Source organism: Mastigoproctus giganteus, chromosome 1, assembly GCF_048544385.1.
Source record: "Mastigoproctus giganteus isolate SK-2022 chromosome 1, ASM4854438v1, whole genome shotgun sequence".
NCBI lineage: Eukaryota > Metazoa > Arthropoda > Arachnida > Uropygi > Thelyphonidae > Mastigoproctus > Mastigoproctus giganteus.
In genome coordinates, this window is record NC_143575.1 from 276,659,484 (window position 1) to 276,678,113 (window position 18,630).

Here is an 18,630-nt window from a genome sequence, read left to right on the forward strand (position 1 = left end):
ACCATCTTGCTTTTGCATACAGGAGACTTACCTAAGGGCAAATGATGACCCCAGGATGCATAACGTTACTATCATTCGCAAGGATAGAATTGGGGATGGCTCCACTCGTGGAGGAGTCGCAGTCCTTGTGGGCAACCATACTCCTTTTTTAGCATCTGCGACTTACTACCAGCATAGAGGCAGTAGCAACTCGAATAACAGTGGGGTTTTTACTAACCGTTTGCTCTATATATTTGCCACCTGGTACTGACATCTGCCAGAAAGACCTTGATGATCTCGTAATGCAGTTTCCTCCCCCTTTCTTACTTCTTGGGGACTTTAATGGACATAACACCCTGTGGGGTAGTGCTAGCATTAATAGAAGGGGACGAGTCATAGAGCATATGCTCAGACAACGACCTCTCCCTTCTTAATGTGAGAACAAACACCTTTTTCCACATGCCTACCTGTACATTTTCTGCAATTGATCTTTCTATCAGCTCGCGTTCTCTTCTCCCTTCACTTACTTGGGAGGTAGAGGGGAACCCGTATGGAAGTGATCACTTCCCCGTGATAACCACCTTAATTACTGGGAGACCTTGTCTTCCTGTCAGATTACCGCCGTGGAAGTTTGATCAGGCCGACTGGAGTGCCTTTCAACACCTGGCAAAGTTTGACAACTCTGCAGTCCGGAAGGAGCCTATCAATGATGCAGTTACGTACATAACAGAAAATATTGTCCATTCAGCTGCAACTACAATTCCAAAAACATCCACACGCTTTCCTCCCTTTCCAAAACCATGGTGGAATCCAGAATGCACAGCAGCCAAAAAGGCTCAAAACAAAGCTTGGGGGATATTTCGACGATATCCTACCACTGTCAACCTATTCACCTTTAAACGTGCATGAGCCAAAGCACACTACATCCGCCGTCAGAGTCAAAAGGAATTGTGGATCCGTTTCACATCATCTATTACCCAGACAAACCAGCACTAAGGTGGTCTGGGAAAAAATCCGGAAAATGAAGGGAAAATACACAGCACACCCCTCATCCGTCCTTGAATATAATGGATGTACTATTGCAGACTCTACTGCAATAGCCAATGCTCTTGGAGAGACATTTTCTAACATCTCTGCAACATCATCTTACTCCCCAGAGTTTCTGGTCTTAAAACACAACACTGAAAAACAGGCCCTTAAATTCACATCAAAGGATTCCCACCCATATAATGGGCCATTTGCTATCCATGAGCTGAAAACAGCACTTGCCCATACAAAGTCTACTGCTGATCAGACATCTTTCACCAGAATCTGTGGAGCGTCTGCTCTTCCTGTACAACAGAATCTTTCTTGAAGAGCATTTTCCGGATACCTGGCGCAAGGCAACTATTCTTGCTTTTGCCAAGCCAGGAAAGGATCCTAAATGTCTAAAAAACTATCGTCCTATTGCTCTGACCAGCTGTCTGTGCAAAATATTTGAGAGAATGGTCAATGCTCGTCTCTTATGGTATTTAGAATCGAACGAACTTCTCTCCCGCTTTCAGTGCGTCTTCCGAAGAAACAGGTCCATACTGGACCACTTAATTAGACTGGAAACATCTATCCAAGATGCTTCCTACAAAGAGAACACTTGGTGTCCATCTTCTTTGACATAGAAAAAGCGTACGACACAACTTGGAGATTTGGTATTTTAAAAGACCTTTTCAACCTCGGTCTAAGAGGTCACCTTCCCATTTTTATTAAAAAAATTTTATCCTGCCATTATTTCCAGGTTTGTGTAAGATCCGCCCTTTCCCGGTCTTTTTGACAAGAGGAGGGGGTACCACAAGGATCTGTTTTAAGTGTCACGCTTTTTGCCATTAAAATAAACTCTATTTCTTCCAACTATAAACAGTGCACTCTATGTCGATGACTTCAGCATATTTTTTCAATCATGCAATATAAGGGTTATTGACAGATAACTGCAACAAGCAAGCTATTGACCGTCTTAACTCATGGGCCACGGCCAATGGTTTCAGGTTCTCACCGGAGAAGACCGTTTGTGTCCATTTTTGTTGCAAACGTAACCTCCACCCTGAGCCTGAATTACGACTTGAACAAAGCACCATTCCAGTTTTATCAGAGACGAAATTCCTGGGACTCGTTTTTGACAAAAAGCTGACATTTGTCCAACTTATTCGTCACCTACGTATAAAGTGTACGAGAGGGCTTAACATTCTCCGCTCTCTCTCTTCTACCTCTCGGGGCGCAGACCAATGCACTCTACTCCGTTTATACCGTGCACTAATACACTCAAAATTAGATTATGGGTCTCAGGTGTATTCACCTGCCAGAAATAGCGCTGTTCGTTGGCTTGACACCATCCATCATCAGGCCAATCGTATTGCTACTGCCGCATTTAGAACTTCGCCTGTCCAAAGTCTATATGCCGAAGCAAATGAACCATCCTTGTTGCTTCGACAAATGCAGTTGTCTCTACAATATGCCTTCAAGCTGAAGTCCCTTCCAGACCATCCCACGTTGACATCCGTTTTTGAGCCACGATGGGAAAATCTTTATAACACATGACGGACCCCCATTCGGCATTCGTGTTCAAGAACTACTCAATGAGCTCAACATCTCGGTAGACAAGGTTGCTCAATCACCATCGCAGCCCCCTCCACCCTGGCATGCGCAAACACCAGCTTGTGACTTCTCGCTCAAGATTGCAACGAAGTCTAATACTCCATCTTCTGTTTACCTTCAGCTCTATTTACAACACCGTGCAGAACATTGACTTCTTGCCAGTTTACACAGGCGGCTCGAAGTCAGAATCGTATGTGGGATCTCCTGCTGTTTTTCCAAATAATACCATATCAGAGCAGATACCCCCTTGACTGCAGCATTTACACTGCAGAGCTGCATGCCATAGAGTTAGCTTTAGATCACATAAGAAAACACCGATACCAACGGTGTACTATATATGCCGATTCAGTGAGTGCACTACAGGCTTTATCAGAGGTGTCACGCACTAATCATCCAACCCTGTCCCGAATTCAGCAGATAATATACAGCCTCTTTTTTTTTTTTTTTTTTTTTTATGAAAATCCCAAACACGAAAGGTATCAAAACCTATAGTACTTAGTACCGTGCATGGGTTGAAGGAGAAGTATGGGGGGGAGGGAGATGCTGGAAACTTTGCTCTAGAGACTAAACATGGGTTTCACCACTTCAAGCCTCCAATAAGCAAAGTGGTGGTATTTCACCGGTTGATGAAAGTCATCTACCACCTAAGTGGATTAGATATCTGCTTCTGCTGGATCCCCAGTCACATCGGGATTAGAGGAAATGATTTGCAGCCAAATCGGCAGCCCTGACAGATAAACTTGACCTGTTAGTCCTCTATATAGACTACAGGCAAGTGATCCATAGTAACTTACAATCTCAGTGGCAAGATTCATGGCACTGCCTGATTACTACAAACAAACTATGTCGGATTAAGCCTGTGATCCATCCTTGGCTGTCCAGCTTACGCAGGGATCACAAAGAGGAAGTTGTTCTTGCTTGGCTCCGCATAGGACACTGTCATGTGACACACTCCTTTTTGCTGAGCACTGATGATCCTCCTATGTGCGAGCAGTGCGACGCCATTTTATCCTTTCAACATATTTTGTGATTGTACCAGTTTTAGAAATGCTTGTTTTACTGTTTTTACCCATCTGACTGAGTCATATAAACTCAGTCAGATTTTAAATGACAATGTGTCAGCAGTTTTAAAATTTTTAAAATCGATCAATATGAAATATACAATTTGCTTTTATCATTGTACTGATTTTATTTATTGATATGTCTGTATATATATGCACCTATAGACGAAGTAACTTTTTAAAAGTAACCAGTTCTTATCTTTTTTGAATTTTAATCTTTTCACACCACAAAAAATCAAAATCAAATTATACAGCATGTCCCACCCAATTTTTTTTACTATTGAATACACCATGAATTGTCAAACTAATAGAGCAAGCTTATCTGCGAAAAGATCTAAACCTCCCAAGCACTTCCTAATTTATTTCACAAATATACGTGGTCTCGATTCTAATCTCAACGATGTCCATTTCCACTTGCAGTCTGCCAAACCCCATGTACATTTTCTGACAGAATCTCAGTTATCGGTTGATTCAATTACTGCTCATCTCAGATGCCCAAATTATTCGCTATATGATTCCTTTCGCCTCAAAGGTGGTACTTGTGCATATGTCCATTCTGATATTCCCTGTCAGAGACTTGGCAATTTGGAATCTCCTCTCTTCGATCTTCTCTGGCTTAAAATCTCTCTACCTCATTGTGTCAAATTCATCTGTTGTCTCTACCCTTCTCCCAACTCCACTAATCAATTGGAGCTACTTGACTTTCTCCAGTCCAACTTTCCTAAAAGTGAGGTAATTTTCCTTGGTGATTTTAATGTTCACAACTCCAGCTAGCTTCTGTTTTCTAGTCACACTGGCCCAGCTGGTCGAGATTCTGAGGCTTTTGCAATTACTAGTGACCTTGCACAGATTGTTCATTTACCTACAAGAATACCGGACAATCGTAATCATACAGCCAATACACTTGATCTTTTTATCACAAACAATCCTAAGTACACAGTCGAAGTGAGAGGTCCTTTAGGCACTTCAGATCACAAGTTGGTGATTATCTCTTCTGCAATGGAGCCTTTATCTCAGGTCTTGGCGCATTATAGCCTAAGTTGCTAATGCGCCAATAAAACCCAAATCAAATCAAATCAAACCTTTATCTCATGGCTATTCCCAACCTCGTGTTGTTTGGCATTACAAGAATGCAAAATGGGATTACCTGCGAGATTTCTTTTCCCTGGTCGGATTACTGTTTCAAAACTTCTGATGTCAACATTTGGTCAGATCGTGTCAATGAAATTATTCTTGCAGGAATGGAATCCTTTAGCCCACACTCCACTTTAAAATCTCGTCCTTCATCTAAACCTTGGTTTTCCAATAAATGTGCTAAGGCTGTTCAAGAGAAGAATGTTGCATATCGTAATTGGCTTCTTTCTAATTCTTCAGTTTCATTTTCTGCCTACACCAAAGCTCGCAACAATTGTAAAGCAATTATTAATCAGTCGAAACTAGAGTTTGAACAGGCTGAGTAGAAAACTTGCTTCTTGCCCTAATGGTAGCCGAGCATTCTGGTCTCTTGCCAAAGCTATTGGCCACAATTTTTACCCATCTCTGCTCCCACCTCTGTCCAAACCAGATGGTTCTGTTCTCACTTCAGCCAAGGATAAAGCTGACCTGCTAGCATCCCATTTTTCTTCCAACTCATGTATTAATGATCTTGGTAAAACACCTCCCACCATTCCCAACGCGCTCCATTCAATGCCTGCTGTGGTCTTCCGTCAAAAGGATGTCAGCAGGATTTTCAAATCTTGATGCTAAGAAAGCTCCAGGTCCCGATGGTATTTCTCCACTTGTTCTCAAAACCTGTGCTCATGTACTGCTGTTCTTTACCACCTTTTTTCACTTTCTTATTCCAAAGGTGTTTTTCCTTCTGCTTGGAAATTTGCTCATATCCAGCCAGTTCCTAAAAAGGGTGACAAATCCCTCCCATACAATTATCGTCCCATTACAATTACTTCTACTCTTTCTAAAGTAATGGAGAAATCAATTAACCGCCAAACCTAGAAACCTTCCGTCTGATCAACGATCGCCTGTATGGATTCCGTCAGTGTCGATCCACTGGTGATATTCTGGCTTATGTTACCCATTTATGGACTAATTCAATGAAAAGGTTCGGTGAAACACAAGTAGTTGCTCTTGATATCTCAAAGGTTTTTGATCGTGTTTGGCATAAAGGTCTTCTAAACAAGCTTCCATCTTATGGTTTGCCAACTGTTTTTTGTAATTGGTTATCCAGTTTTCTCTCTGATCGCTCACTGAGCGTGATGGTAGATGGCTGTCTACAATAGTGCAGAGATAAACAATCTAGTGCAGAACATTTTGGGTAATGTAGAAATATATCTTTATGCTGATGATCTTGCAATATCTTGCCATTCACAGAATATTCGTTCCATTGAACGACATTTGCAGCTTGCAATAAACAAAATAGTGTCATGGACTTCGCGTAATGGTTATCGTCTATCAGCAACCAAAACTGCAGCCATTCACTTTTGTAAAAAACGCCAACTACATCCAGAACCTGAATTGTCACTGGGAAATCAACCGATACCAATTACCAGCAATATCCGATTCTTGGGCATAATCCTTGACACTAAACTGACATTCCAGAAACACGAACTGTCTGTACGAAAAAGCTGAATATACTTAAAGTCATCTCATCTATGACGTGGGGAGCTGGTTGCTATACTTTACTCCACCTATACCGGGCCTTAATCAGATCTCAATTAGATTATGGTGCCCCTGTTTGTGACTCTGCCCGAAAGGCTCTGTTAGCCTGTCTCAACACAATACAACATAGTGCGCTCAGGATTGCTCTTGGGGCGTTCAGGACTTCGCTAGTGCAAAGCTTATATATAGAGACCAGTGAACCTCCACTCCACCTTCGGAGAAAGATGCTGCTCCTCAATTATGCGGTTAAAATATATAGCCTTTCATGTCATCCTATCTGGTTATACCTCTATGATCCATAATGGGTAAACCATTTCAGAAATAAGCCTCTTGAAAACAAACCTACAGGTATCTGTCTACGAAAACTGATTCAGCAGTGGAATATGCAGTTGTCCAATTTACATCAAGACAGAGAAATTGTACAACTTTCATGTGATGACTACTTTCGACATTGGGGGAAACATCCCTGAACAGTCCAACCATTCAGAAACTACATGCAGCTCACTCTTTGGCAAATGCAGACACTTTGCAAATTTATACTGACGGCTCCAAAAGTGACACAGCTGTGGGAGCAGTCTCTTTTTCATTACCACAAGAATGCAACGTTTTCACTGCAGAACTCTATGCCTTTAAGATTGGTTTGACCTTATTTGCTCATATTTTCACTCTGAAGACTTATCTGTACAGACTCTTTGAGTGCAGTGACAGCCCTCCAAGGCAATTCTTGCTCTTCACATCCATTGATAAATCAAATAAGAACTCAAATATCCGAATTTCATAACAATAGGCAGGCTGTCACATTTTGTTGGATTCCAGGGCACACTGGAATACCAGGAAATGAGAGTGCAGATAAAGCAGCAAGAAATCCCACTGATAATAACCACATCCAGATTCCTTACACAGACTATAAATCAATCATATGCCGAATTTGAAATGAAGAATGGAGAGAAATTTGGCATAATCACGTAAATAAGTTACGAAATATAAAACAGAATCCACAGCTATGGAAATCTAGTTTCCGCTCAAACAGACACAAAGAGATTGTGCTTGCCAGAGCACATATAGGTCATACTCATCTTACACATCAATATTTATTGCGAGGAAATAATCCACTACTGTGATTCAACACTAACTGTAAAGCATATTCTTATAGAGTGCACTCACTATCAGTATTCCAGAACCACATCATTCCGGTCCCTATCTAATTTAAACGAACCTCTTCAAATTAGACATTATTGGGGACAACTCCAATTTACCTGAGTTTTTCCACTATCTAAAACAGATTAATATATTTATGCTCATATAAACCCTTTTATTAATCTGTACAGTGTCTCTCCACAGGAACAGGCGTAATATGGCCAAAGTAGCTCTTGCGCCAAAAAAAAAACCCAACAACAACAGTGGACAAATTCAGTGGAAAAGTTTGGTGAAAAAAGCATTTTCTCTTGACATTTCAAAGGTTTTTGATCATGTTTGGCATAAAAGTCTTCTAAATAAGTTTCCATATTATGGTTTTCACACTTTATTTATAATTGGGTATCCAGTTTTCTCTCTATTCAGTTTCTCTCTCCGTCCACTGCAGGTGGTGATAGATGGCTTTCTGTCTTCTAACTTCTCCACTAATGTTAGTGTTCCCCAAGGATCACTTCTTTCTCCCACTATTTTCTTGTATATTATCGATCTTCCAATGACCGAAAATCCTTTCATAGTTGCACTGATGGTGTGCTGTTCTCCAGTGTGGCATAGATCACGTAGTTGACTTCAATCCTTCTAAAACTCAGTTCTGTCTTATATCTCTCAAAAAGGATCCTTTTGCTGCTATTCTTATCTTCAATAACACTGATTTCTAGGCAAGATCATATATTGCTATTGGGGATTGCCCTGACTTCTAATTCTCTTGGCATATGCACATTACAAATATTGCATCCTCAAACTAGGTTTTCTCTTTCGGTCTGAGTGTTACTTTTCTTCTAAACAGCTGTTCACTCCACAGATTACAGATCCTTCCCTGGAATATTGTTCCCAAAACCTTTCTTGTACTTCTAGATTCCATTCAAAAGAGGGCAATTTGGTTAATTAATGACTCATCTCTAACAGTCTCTCATTCTCTGTCTCATAGACATTTGTTTCTGCTGCAACTTTTCTATAAATTCTTTCACGGGCTGTTCTTCTGTTTTGACTTCTATAATTCCCACTCTCTCTTTTAGAGCAGTCTGAACAAGTGCCACAACCAGTTAACATCCTTTTACTGTCCAGCTCCAAACTCGCAGAGCCGACTTTTCTTCTTTCCCATTTGTTAATTGAACTTTCGTTTTCTGGAACAATCTTCCTTCATACGTATTTCCAGAAAATTACAATCTACTGAATTTCAAGTCTAATGTCAAAAAATATCTTCTTTGATCTTGTAACGTTTAAACCCATGCACAGTACTAAGTACTGTGCATGGATTTATTAGGTTCTAATACTTCTCATTTTGGGGTTTTCATTTAAAAAAAAAAAAAAACAGTTGGGAAACCATGAGATGGAAGCTTATTTAGAAGACCTTTATGCCAAACACAATAAAAGGCCTTTGAAATGTCAAGAGCAACCGCTTGATGAATTTCATCAAACTTTTCCATTGAATTTGTCCATATGTGGGTAACTTAAGCCAGTATATCACCAGTGGATCAACACTGACGCAATCCATATTGGCAATTGTTGATCAGATGGAAGGTTCATACCTAGTTTAATATTTGGCAATTAATTGATTTTTTTTTTTTTTTTTTCACATTACTTTAGAAACGAGCAGAAGTGAGTGCAATGGGATGAATGTGAAATGTTTCTCACCGTTTTTAGGAACTGGCTGGATATGAAGAAATTTCCAAGCAGAAGGAAAATTACCTGTGGAATAAGAAAGTGAGACAAGGTTACATAGAACAGGAGTAAGTTCAGGAGTGCAAGTTTCGAAAACAAGTGGAGAAATACCATCAGGACCTGCGACTTTCTTGCCGTCAAGACTGTTCAGAATTCTTCTGACATCCTTTTGACAGAAGACAATAGGAGTCATTGAATGGACTGTACCGGGAATGGTAGGAGGTGGTTTACCAAGATCATCAATACAAGAGTTGGAAGAAAAATAGGATGTTAGCAGCTCATCTTTATCTTTGGCTGAGGTGTGAATAGAGATGGGCAGTTGTTGCAACGAATAGTTTTGGCAAAAGACCAAAATAATCGAAAACAATTGGGAGGAGAAGCAAGTTTTTTTACTTGCTTCCCTGCCAAATTCTACTTAGCCTGTTTGAAATCTAGTTTGAATTGATTAATAACTGCTTTACAATTGTTGTTAGTTTTGGTGTAGCCAGAAAACGAATCTGGAGATTTGTATACAAGCTATTTGCAGTATGCAACATTCTTACCTTGAACATCCTTAGCACATTTATTGGAAGACCAAGATTTAGTTATAGGAGAGAACATGTTGTGTGAAGTAATGAAATTTTTGGATATGGCATATACAAGAATATACTCAGCTCCTTGGCATAACATGGTCTCGAGAATGCTCCCTACGCACATAATACTCAGACTTCATCCAGTCACTATCTGGCAGAGTAGAGGCAGCAAGATTATTTACTAACTGATCTGGAAGCCTCCTAGAGGGTTACCAGTAGGTTCAGTCCAGTGGACTATCTAGCGGCCAGCCTGTGGAAGCCATTTTAGAGCTGTACCCTTAGAATGTACGGGAATGTGGCTCTCACCATGATGTCCATCATAACCTCAAAAGACACAATCATACTACATGATGGGATGGAGATGGGCAGTTGCTGGAGCTTTGCTCTGGAAACTAAATGTGGGTTCCACCACTACAAGCCTCCAATAAGCAAAGTGGTGGTACTGTGCCAGTTAATAAGTCATCTGCCACCTAGTATTGGCTGGTAACACAGCAGGGCGGCATTCCTCCATGTGGTGTAGATGTCACAACTTGACACCGGTTCACACCTCCAGTATACTAGGTGCTGTATTTTAGGACTTGTACATGAGGGGAGTGGTTATAATCAGCGTTACTAACGGTACCACCATCGTGAATGTGCAAGCAGAGAATTTGGCTGTCACAGAATAACCAGAATTCACTGAAATTCGGTCTTCTTGTCTTGAGTATTATCCGAATATCAGTTCCATCAGCATTTTATTCTCTCAGTTAGCAAAGCCCACCTTGACATACCTGAGAGAATGTCTGTGACAACCTCAAGGACCAGACTTCATCTGCCTCTTAAGCACATACCCATTACCTCTTTTCCAGTAGTCAGTTACACTAGGAAAATTTTTGGAAAATTCTGCAAACCCATCCCAATTTAGATTTATACATACCTTGTGTATGTGATGTGACATACACGATAGACAAGTGTAAAAATTCCCTTAGAAATTAATTTACTTAAACCTTTCATCTCGTTCAGATGTATGAAGCCTTGAAAGATTTCAGTGAATTAAATGCTGGGCTTTGTTTGCCTGATAAAATTCGAGTATCTCTTGATAAGAATACCCCTTTGTTTCCCTAACTGTTAGCCAATCTTGCTGCTCCTCTCTGTACTCTCTCAAACAGGGTCATATCTTTCTTAAAGTGGGGTCTCCAAGCATTTTGAATATTCCATATGGACTATTCAAGATGCATCTTACCATTGCTTTATATAATGGAATAATTACCTCTTTATCTCTATTATTCCCGGGTGACTGGATATGCTCTATCCAGCCACTCCTATTTTCATAGTCCATTGGACCTTCCCAGATAAACAAGTGACATATTTATGTGAGATATATGTTAGTTGTTCTCATTTTGGCACATAACACTGAGTTTGCTGATTTTGAGAAGGGGAGGGGACTAGCTACAGTGTTGGTTGCTCTATTGCTGGCTTGTTAATTCATTCAGTTGTTTACAGCCTACGCTATCCATATTTAACCATATGGTTATGTTATCATGAAATGGATAACATGACCATATGATCATGTTATCATGAAATGGATAAAAATAAAATTAATATAAATGTGAATTATAATGCTTAATGTTTGTTTAAAATTCGTTTTTTCAGTAATAGTAAACCATAGAGTAATTTGATCATTTTCTAGATTATCTTAATATTCAGAACTTAATGTTGGTAATTATAATGATGACTTCATGTTTTAAAGGTGGCCATTAGAATACTTCTTTCAGCAGAATTGAAATATCTATCAAGTTTAACTTGACAAATAATTGATCTCTGAAACATACACACTGTTTATTTGTTTATTTATTTTACCTTTACAGCCCACCAATTACAAAAAACACATTTCTGAAATTTGAGCTTGATGTGCCTGAAGACTTGAGAGAATAGTAAGTTTTATTCTTTTAAAAGTTGCATACATATCAGTATTACAAGTAAATGATTAAACAGTATTATGCTTTTTTGTGTTTATTCATAATTAATTTTTCAGTTCTAAAGTTGAAACAGCCCATAAAGAATTCAAAAGAGCTGTAGATGCAGCAGTTTGTAGGTTTAATGGAGACAAGAATTGCCTGACAATTATTGTAAGCATTCCCACTTTTTCAGTGCTATAGTTTATATATTACTGTTTATTTTAGGTATATTTATGCTATTTTTTTAATAATGTTTATATGATCATTTCTTGAAATTCCAATTTAATTTATTTTGATACCATGTAAATACCCATGTGAAAAGAGGTTGATGTGATAATTGTGATTGTCAATTTATACAGATTTTATCAGAAAAGTTATTCTATTCTGACATTTTCCGTCTTGATTAATGCAATTCTTGTTGGTTGTTGTGTAGGTAGGAATTGTAATTGCCATTTTGTAAAAAAAACATTAGCACTACAATTTAAGAAGGAAATAGCCGGTGGATTAAATAGAATTGAATAAATTGGAAATCCAAAACTTTCTGTCTGTGTTCCTTGGTGCTTGTTTCTCTGGCTTCCATTCCCTGCTGCGTGAACTAGAGATTTGCCAAACTAACAGTTCTTCCTTTAACCTGTATTTCTGTTCTCGAGGATTACGTAAATCCTTAAAATTTCAGCCTATAGAAATTGCTACATTAACAAGTTTCCATGATTTTTCCAACCTTCATCACATTCACAGTGCTAGAGTATTATCAGTTGCAGAAACCAAAAAATTTTGTTTTCTTCAAGATTTTAGTCACCATTATCCTGCAAATTTTTACATTTGTCATGTTTTATTTATCAATATGAAGTTTGAGGCACCGTTAGGTAGCTCTGTTGATATTCAGTATGATACATAGCAATAACTATTAGAAATGTGCAATTTGTATTTAGGATTTGTTTTTCTCTCTTTTTTTTTTTTTTTTTTTTGTGTGAGCATTGTTTTCTCTAACTGCCAGATGTTAAATGCCACTGTGAGAAAAAAAAAAAAAAAGAGAGAGAGTAGTGAGAGACTTCCCCTCAAACTGTTCTTCATATAATATCCCAAATTGGTTGTTAAATCATACAACATTGGATGGTATTAAGCTGAATTATTTTTACATGTACATTGCTAGTGTTTCATTAAGCTATAATAATTTTCTTCTTTCATTATAATTAACATAACCTGGCTATCCCTGACTTACATTAATGTACAATTTTCAATCAAATTTTGCATTCCACAAAACTTTTGCTTTCTAGTTTCTTACAACTGGAAGCTGATCTGTTTGAGGGGCAGCCAGTAAGTATTTACCCTCACCTGGAAATATTTGATTTAATATTATGCATATATACTACTAAGTTGCCTCATAACTTAATGCATATTTATTTGTTTTTCTAGATCCAGCAGTGAACCTGAGCAATGAATACAGCAAGAGATGGGGTGGTATTCTGGAGAAGGTTAAGGTCCAATCTGTTATAAAATTTCTTTATTTTCAAAACAAATAAGCAAAACAAATTTACAATGAGATGAAAGCTGTATATGGGGAGGATTGCTCATCATGTGAAACTGGAAAATTCGAAAAGATAGTTCAGGTGTGGGCACAGCGTGCATGATGACCCAAAAAAGGGAAGCCCCATCTCAGCCACAGACCATGCTATTGTGGCTAAAGTGGAACAGCTAGTCCTCGAGGACAGACATTTGACTAGAAATTTTGTAGCAAATGAAGTGAACATTAGCTATGGGTCTGTTTACACCATAATGTATGGGTTCCTGATCACACCTGAGGTTGCAGCCTGATGGATTCCAAGATAGTTGACACCTCCTCAAAAGCTCCAAAAGAAAGAGTTCTTCAAATCCTATAAATCATTGATAGACCACCATGGGCTTCTTCCTTTCTGCCCATTGTACACTGCATGGAAAACTTTTTGTCTGCCTAGATCAGTCTCCATATCTCATTTTGAATTGAATTTCCCAAGTGTAAGACCTTGCATTTTGCTGGATTAAAACATAACTCTCATGAAGAAGCTCTGCTTGGTGCAGATCATTAACTACTCTGCTGATCTTGACATCATATGCAAAGTTGGACTTCACTATCCCTTTGTCGATCATGTAAGAAAATCAGAATGTACTGATTCTTGGGGGAACCTTATTACATCAGTCCAATTTCAAGAATAATCATTAATCATAACTCCCAGCTATCCTGTGATACATCTTATGATTTTCTTTGCAATTCTAACACATTCAGCTTATACAGTAACCTCTCGTGAGTCAAATGCTTTGCTGAAATCCAAGTAAACAATGTCTGAATTTATTTCCTGTGTTGAACCCACCAGGTTGGTTAAACATAATTTTCCCTTTGCAAAACCATGCTGTGCAGCTCCTTCAGAATTTCATTTCTAACTAAATGATTCTGTACTGTACTCTTGATCTTTGTTTCCGTGATTTTCTCTACCACTGGAGTCAGATTTGACCAGTCAGTAAGACTTCACTCTGTTAGAAATGTCTGTGTATTGGCAGCAGACTGGCACTTCTCTGATCCAAGGGAATCTCTCCTCGTAATAACCTTAATGCTTCAGTGCACTTTTTCTTCCTGCCTCTATTGCTAGTTTCATGCTTCCTAGCTACAGTTTACCCACAACATTAGTCTGGTTATCTAAACAACTGTACCCATTACACAAGTGTCTAATCAATTCATTCTTTTCTTTTTTTAAATTCACATACACAAAAATCTCTTAGCCAGCAGTTTCTCATTATCAGCCTAACCCTTTTCTGTTCTTTTTATAGGCTTTAATAGTTTTCATCATTCTGTAACTTTTCCATGCCAACTTTTTCTGTTCTATTAAGGCAGTGTGATTTCACATGGTGTTACAGTGATACAAAACCAAGAGAGCATTATCAGTTGAAAAATCTAGGAAAGTTTTTGATACTGTTGCACATGGAAGTACAAATTGAAGCAGTATGGCAGTAAGGACAAGTTGCCACAATGGATAAAAGGATGGTTGAGTGGGAGAAGACAGAGTGGTAATCGATGGACACTGCTCTTTGTGGAGTAATGTTATTAGAGGAGTGCCCTAGGGTTCGGTGTTGGGCCCATTGTTGTTTTCTCTATTTATCAGTGATATTGATGAAAGTATATCAGGCTTAGTGTCCAAGTTTGCAGAAGATACAAAGGTTGGCAGATTTAATGACAGTAATGATAGTACACTACTGCAACAGGATCTGGAAAAGTTGAGCAGATAGGCTGAGAGGTGGCAACTGAAGTTTAACATTGACAAATGTAAAGTACTGCATATGGGTAGCAGTAACCCCAGAGTAACATACCAAGCGGGTGGTACTACACTCTGGAAGTGGGAAATGAAAAGGACCTGGGGGTAGTTGTGCAGTCAGAGATGAAATGTTCTGTGCAGTGCAGACCAGCTGCAAGAGTAGCTCATGGTGCCTTGTCATTTTATATCAGGGTTAGTGTCTAAGTTTGCAGATGATACAAAGGTGGGCAGGTTTAATGACAGTAATGATAGTAACAGGATCTGGAAAAGTTGATCAGATGGGCTGAGAGGTGGCAACTGAAGTTTAACATTGACAAATATAAAGTACTGCATATGGGTAGCAGTAACCCCAGAGTAACATATCAACCTGGGGGTAATTGTGCAGTCAGATATGAAATTTTCTGAGCAGTGCAGACTGACTGCAAGAGTAGCTCATGGTGCCTTGTCATTGTATATCAGGGTTAGTGTCTAAGTTTGCAGATGATACAAAGGTTGGCAGATTTAATGAGTGTAATGATAGTACACTACTGCAACAGGATCTGGAGCAGATGGGCTGAGAGGTGGCAACTGAAGTTTAACATTGACAAATGTAAAGTACTGCATATGGGTAGCAGTAACCCCAGAGTAATATACCAATCAGGTGGTACTACTCTCGTGTAGCGGGGAATGAAAAGGACCATCTAAACAACATTGAGTACTGCATGCAGGTCTGGAGGCCTCATTTTAGGAAGGATGTAGAGCTGCTGGAACGAGTACAGAGAGCAACAAGATTGGTGAGTGGAACAATGGGTTGCTGTTACGGGGGAAAGGCATAAGTTCTGCAAATTGCGGCATCTGGAGACTAGGCACCTGCAAGATGATCTGCCTTGAATGGTTTGAGAAAGCTCAATGCTGATGGGATTCTTCCTCTTTCTCAGATTACTCACCCAAGGGGACATAAATTCAAATTGAGGAGAGACAGTTGTAGGATACATATGCGGAAATTTGCCTTTAGCCAGGTTGCATGGTTGATAGTTGGAACAAACTTCCATCTGTTATGGTGTGGTCAACAAAAGTTCAAGGCAAAACTGGACAAACATTTGGAGTGAATAAATGGGAGGGGCTTTTTTTTTTTGCTGATGCTATATAAGCTTGCTTTCTTGAATAATTTGCCTCTACTAATGCTAATTGGGGTAAAGCTGATGTCCATAAAACCAGCTTGCTATCAATAACTGTGAAAGATTTCTTTAACATGTGCATAATTAGGTTTAACTCTTTGTTAATTTTTCCTAATTGTGAAGTAGTTACCAGAAATTTGTGTAATTTTCAATGGAGAAATCAAAGAAAACATTTTCATAAACAGCTGTGTAGGTGGAGTAGATGAAGCACAGATTGCTGAAATATTGTCTGCAGCCTCATTCACACCTACTCGGGGTTAACAAGTACGAGGTGATAATGATAAAAGGCTTTGAGTTATGGCTGAATTTGAAAATGTCTGAAATTTTGCTTAGACATGATTGGAGAGAATTTGATGATATCATTGTCAATCAGTTTGGCCCTGGAGATTTTGTACAAGGCTCAAGGGATAGAATTATTCTCAGCATGGCCAATGCTTGTTAATAGATGGAACTGTTTTATAGAGATGGGATACACTTGAATAAGCGAGGTGCAAGTATATTTTCTGATGCTGTGTTGCTGAGGATGAGAAAGCTTGTTTGTGGGGATGGGGGGGGTATACAGACTGATAACTTCATGACAGTCATAAGCAGTGGTAGAATTGATTCTTGCATTGCTCCTATCGTAAGTTGCAGTAGTATGGGTAATGGGGGAGGGTGTTACAAGACCCATTGAGGGCTCACATGGGACTAAATATTCCATGGGCTGTGTAAGAGTTATTAAAAATACAAATAGGTACATGTTTACTTGCTTGTATACCAGTGCTAGGAGTATAGTAAATAAATTTTATGAGTTTTAAGTATTGCTTATATCTTTATGCTGATATTGTAGATATGAGCAACATATACAACAGAAATATGGTGAGTATGGGTGTAAAGATATATAATTAAAAGTAGAAGTGAGTTACAATGTAATATTGAATCATTCTGGTGACAAACACTAGGAAAACCAAAATGTAAAATTTTCTTTTAGTTTCTTGGTGCAAGGTAAATCAAAAAAATGGAGAACAGTGAGAAAAATAAGCACTGAGTATAATCTTTAATTTGTTGAAGGATTGCAGATTATTCGTAAACATTTGTAGGGGCTTCCCATACTACTTCTTCATTACACACCATTGCATACCCCCCCCACCCCAGTGCGTGAGAAAAAAGTGTGTGTTTAATGGTTAGCAGAGCAGCAATAGCTCAATACGTTCTACATTATAAGTAAATTAGTTTAGAAATAGAAGATTTGTCTCTATGATGTCCGGTGCTGATACTCTCCGTAGTTGAATAATTATACACGTAGATTACATGTATTCCGTTCCCTCGTAGACAAGATCAAGAATCCTATAAAGCACTGACTGAAGAATTGTGTACAAAGTTCTTCTGTCTTAATGTTTTATAGGATTCTTAATTTTTTTATGTATTAAGAGTGTGGATTCACTATGTATTTATTTGGTCTCAAATCATTTAAATTGTTTTTAAAATATGGACATTTTGTATTCTCTCGCTCAAAGATTGGGGCAGTGATTCGGTGTATTTTGGGGTCCGTGGTGCTTTGAATCGCTGATCTTGTCTACGAGAGAGCGGAATACATGTAATCTATTTGTATAATTATTCAACTATGGAGAGTATCAGCACTGAAGTGCTCTACAAGACAGGGGATTATTCCCCCCCTTGCCTGGTGGGTTCCCTACTGCCACCTAACATATCCCACCCCGAGAACGGGATGGGCAGTTTGACCTTCCTACCGGATTCGACATTTACATGGACCTGACAACCATTGACGAAGGCACACTGCGGCTTTGCTGCCAATGTGCCATTTGGCAATCTGAACTGGGTACTCACACCCAGTTCCCTTTAAAACCCCATCCCCAGACAGGACAGGAAGGAAACTGATCTCTGTCTTCCCCTGCCTCCCCATACTTTGCCTGGTGGGGCTCGTCTCCAATGACCTCTTTGGGGATCCCTACTCTATCGTCCCCATCCTTCTACCTTTTTTCCCCCACCCTAACTAAAGTGGCCGAATATGCCCCTAACAATGCCACCAAATTCTAATCAGCGTCTAAATCCAGCCGCTTTCCCGTAAACCTCTTTTGGCCTTTCCAAATTCTAGTTTTCACCCTTATATAATAAGCAGAAAAAGGAAAATGACAAAAGTTATCGTATGTCTAATGCTCCAAAATGCACAGTGCAACAGTAAAGGAAGCAAAAGGATATAAATAATGTGTGGTTTGTAAAATAAAGTGTCTGTGAAAATGGAAATGAAAAGTACACACTGTGCCTGAACTAAAAGAAGTTTAAGGGATAGTTGGAAGTGAAGTAGCAGTTAAGCAGGTGAAAGAATTTGAAAAACCTAGTACAAAAATGAACTGGGATTGAGGGAAAAAATAAATAAATAACAAAGAAATAAATAAGTAAATAATGCTATGTTCAGATATGGGGGGGGGGCAATTTTAGCAAGCGGTCCAATCGGGGAATGACAAATATCCAAAATCTAAATATAGTAGATGAAAATATGATACATA

The 18,630-nt window shown here is 39.0% G+C and overlaps 1 protein-coding gene across 1 annotated transcript in view; it reads left to right on the forward strand.

Moving 5' to 3' along the window:
* The window catches only part of LOC150092017 (RNA-binding protein FXR1-like), a 308,330-nt gene that overhangs the window by 115,964 nt on the left and 173,736 nt on the right, over positions 1–18,630 (forward strand). The window contains exons 6-7 of the mRNA XM_090377720.1: positions 11,593–11,658; positions 11,760–11,853. Of these exons, the coding sequence (XP_090233846.1) occupies positions 11,593–11,658; positions 11,760–11,853 (160 nt within the window). The remainder of the gene's footprint in view (positions 1–11,592; positions 11,659–11,759; positions 11,854–18,630) is intronic.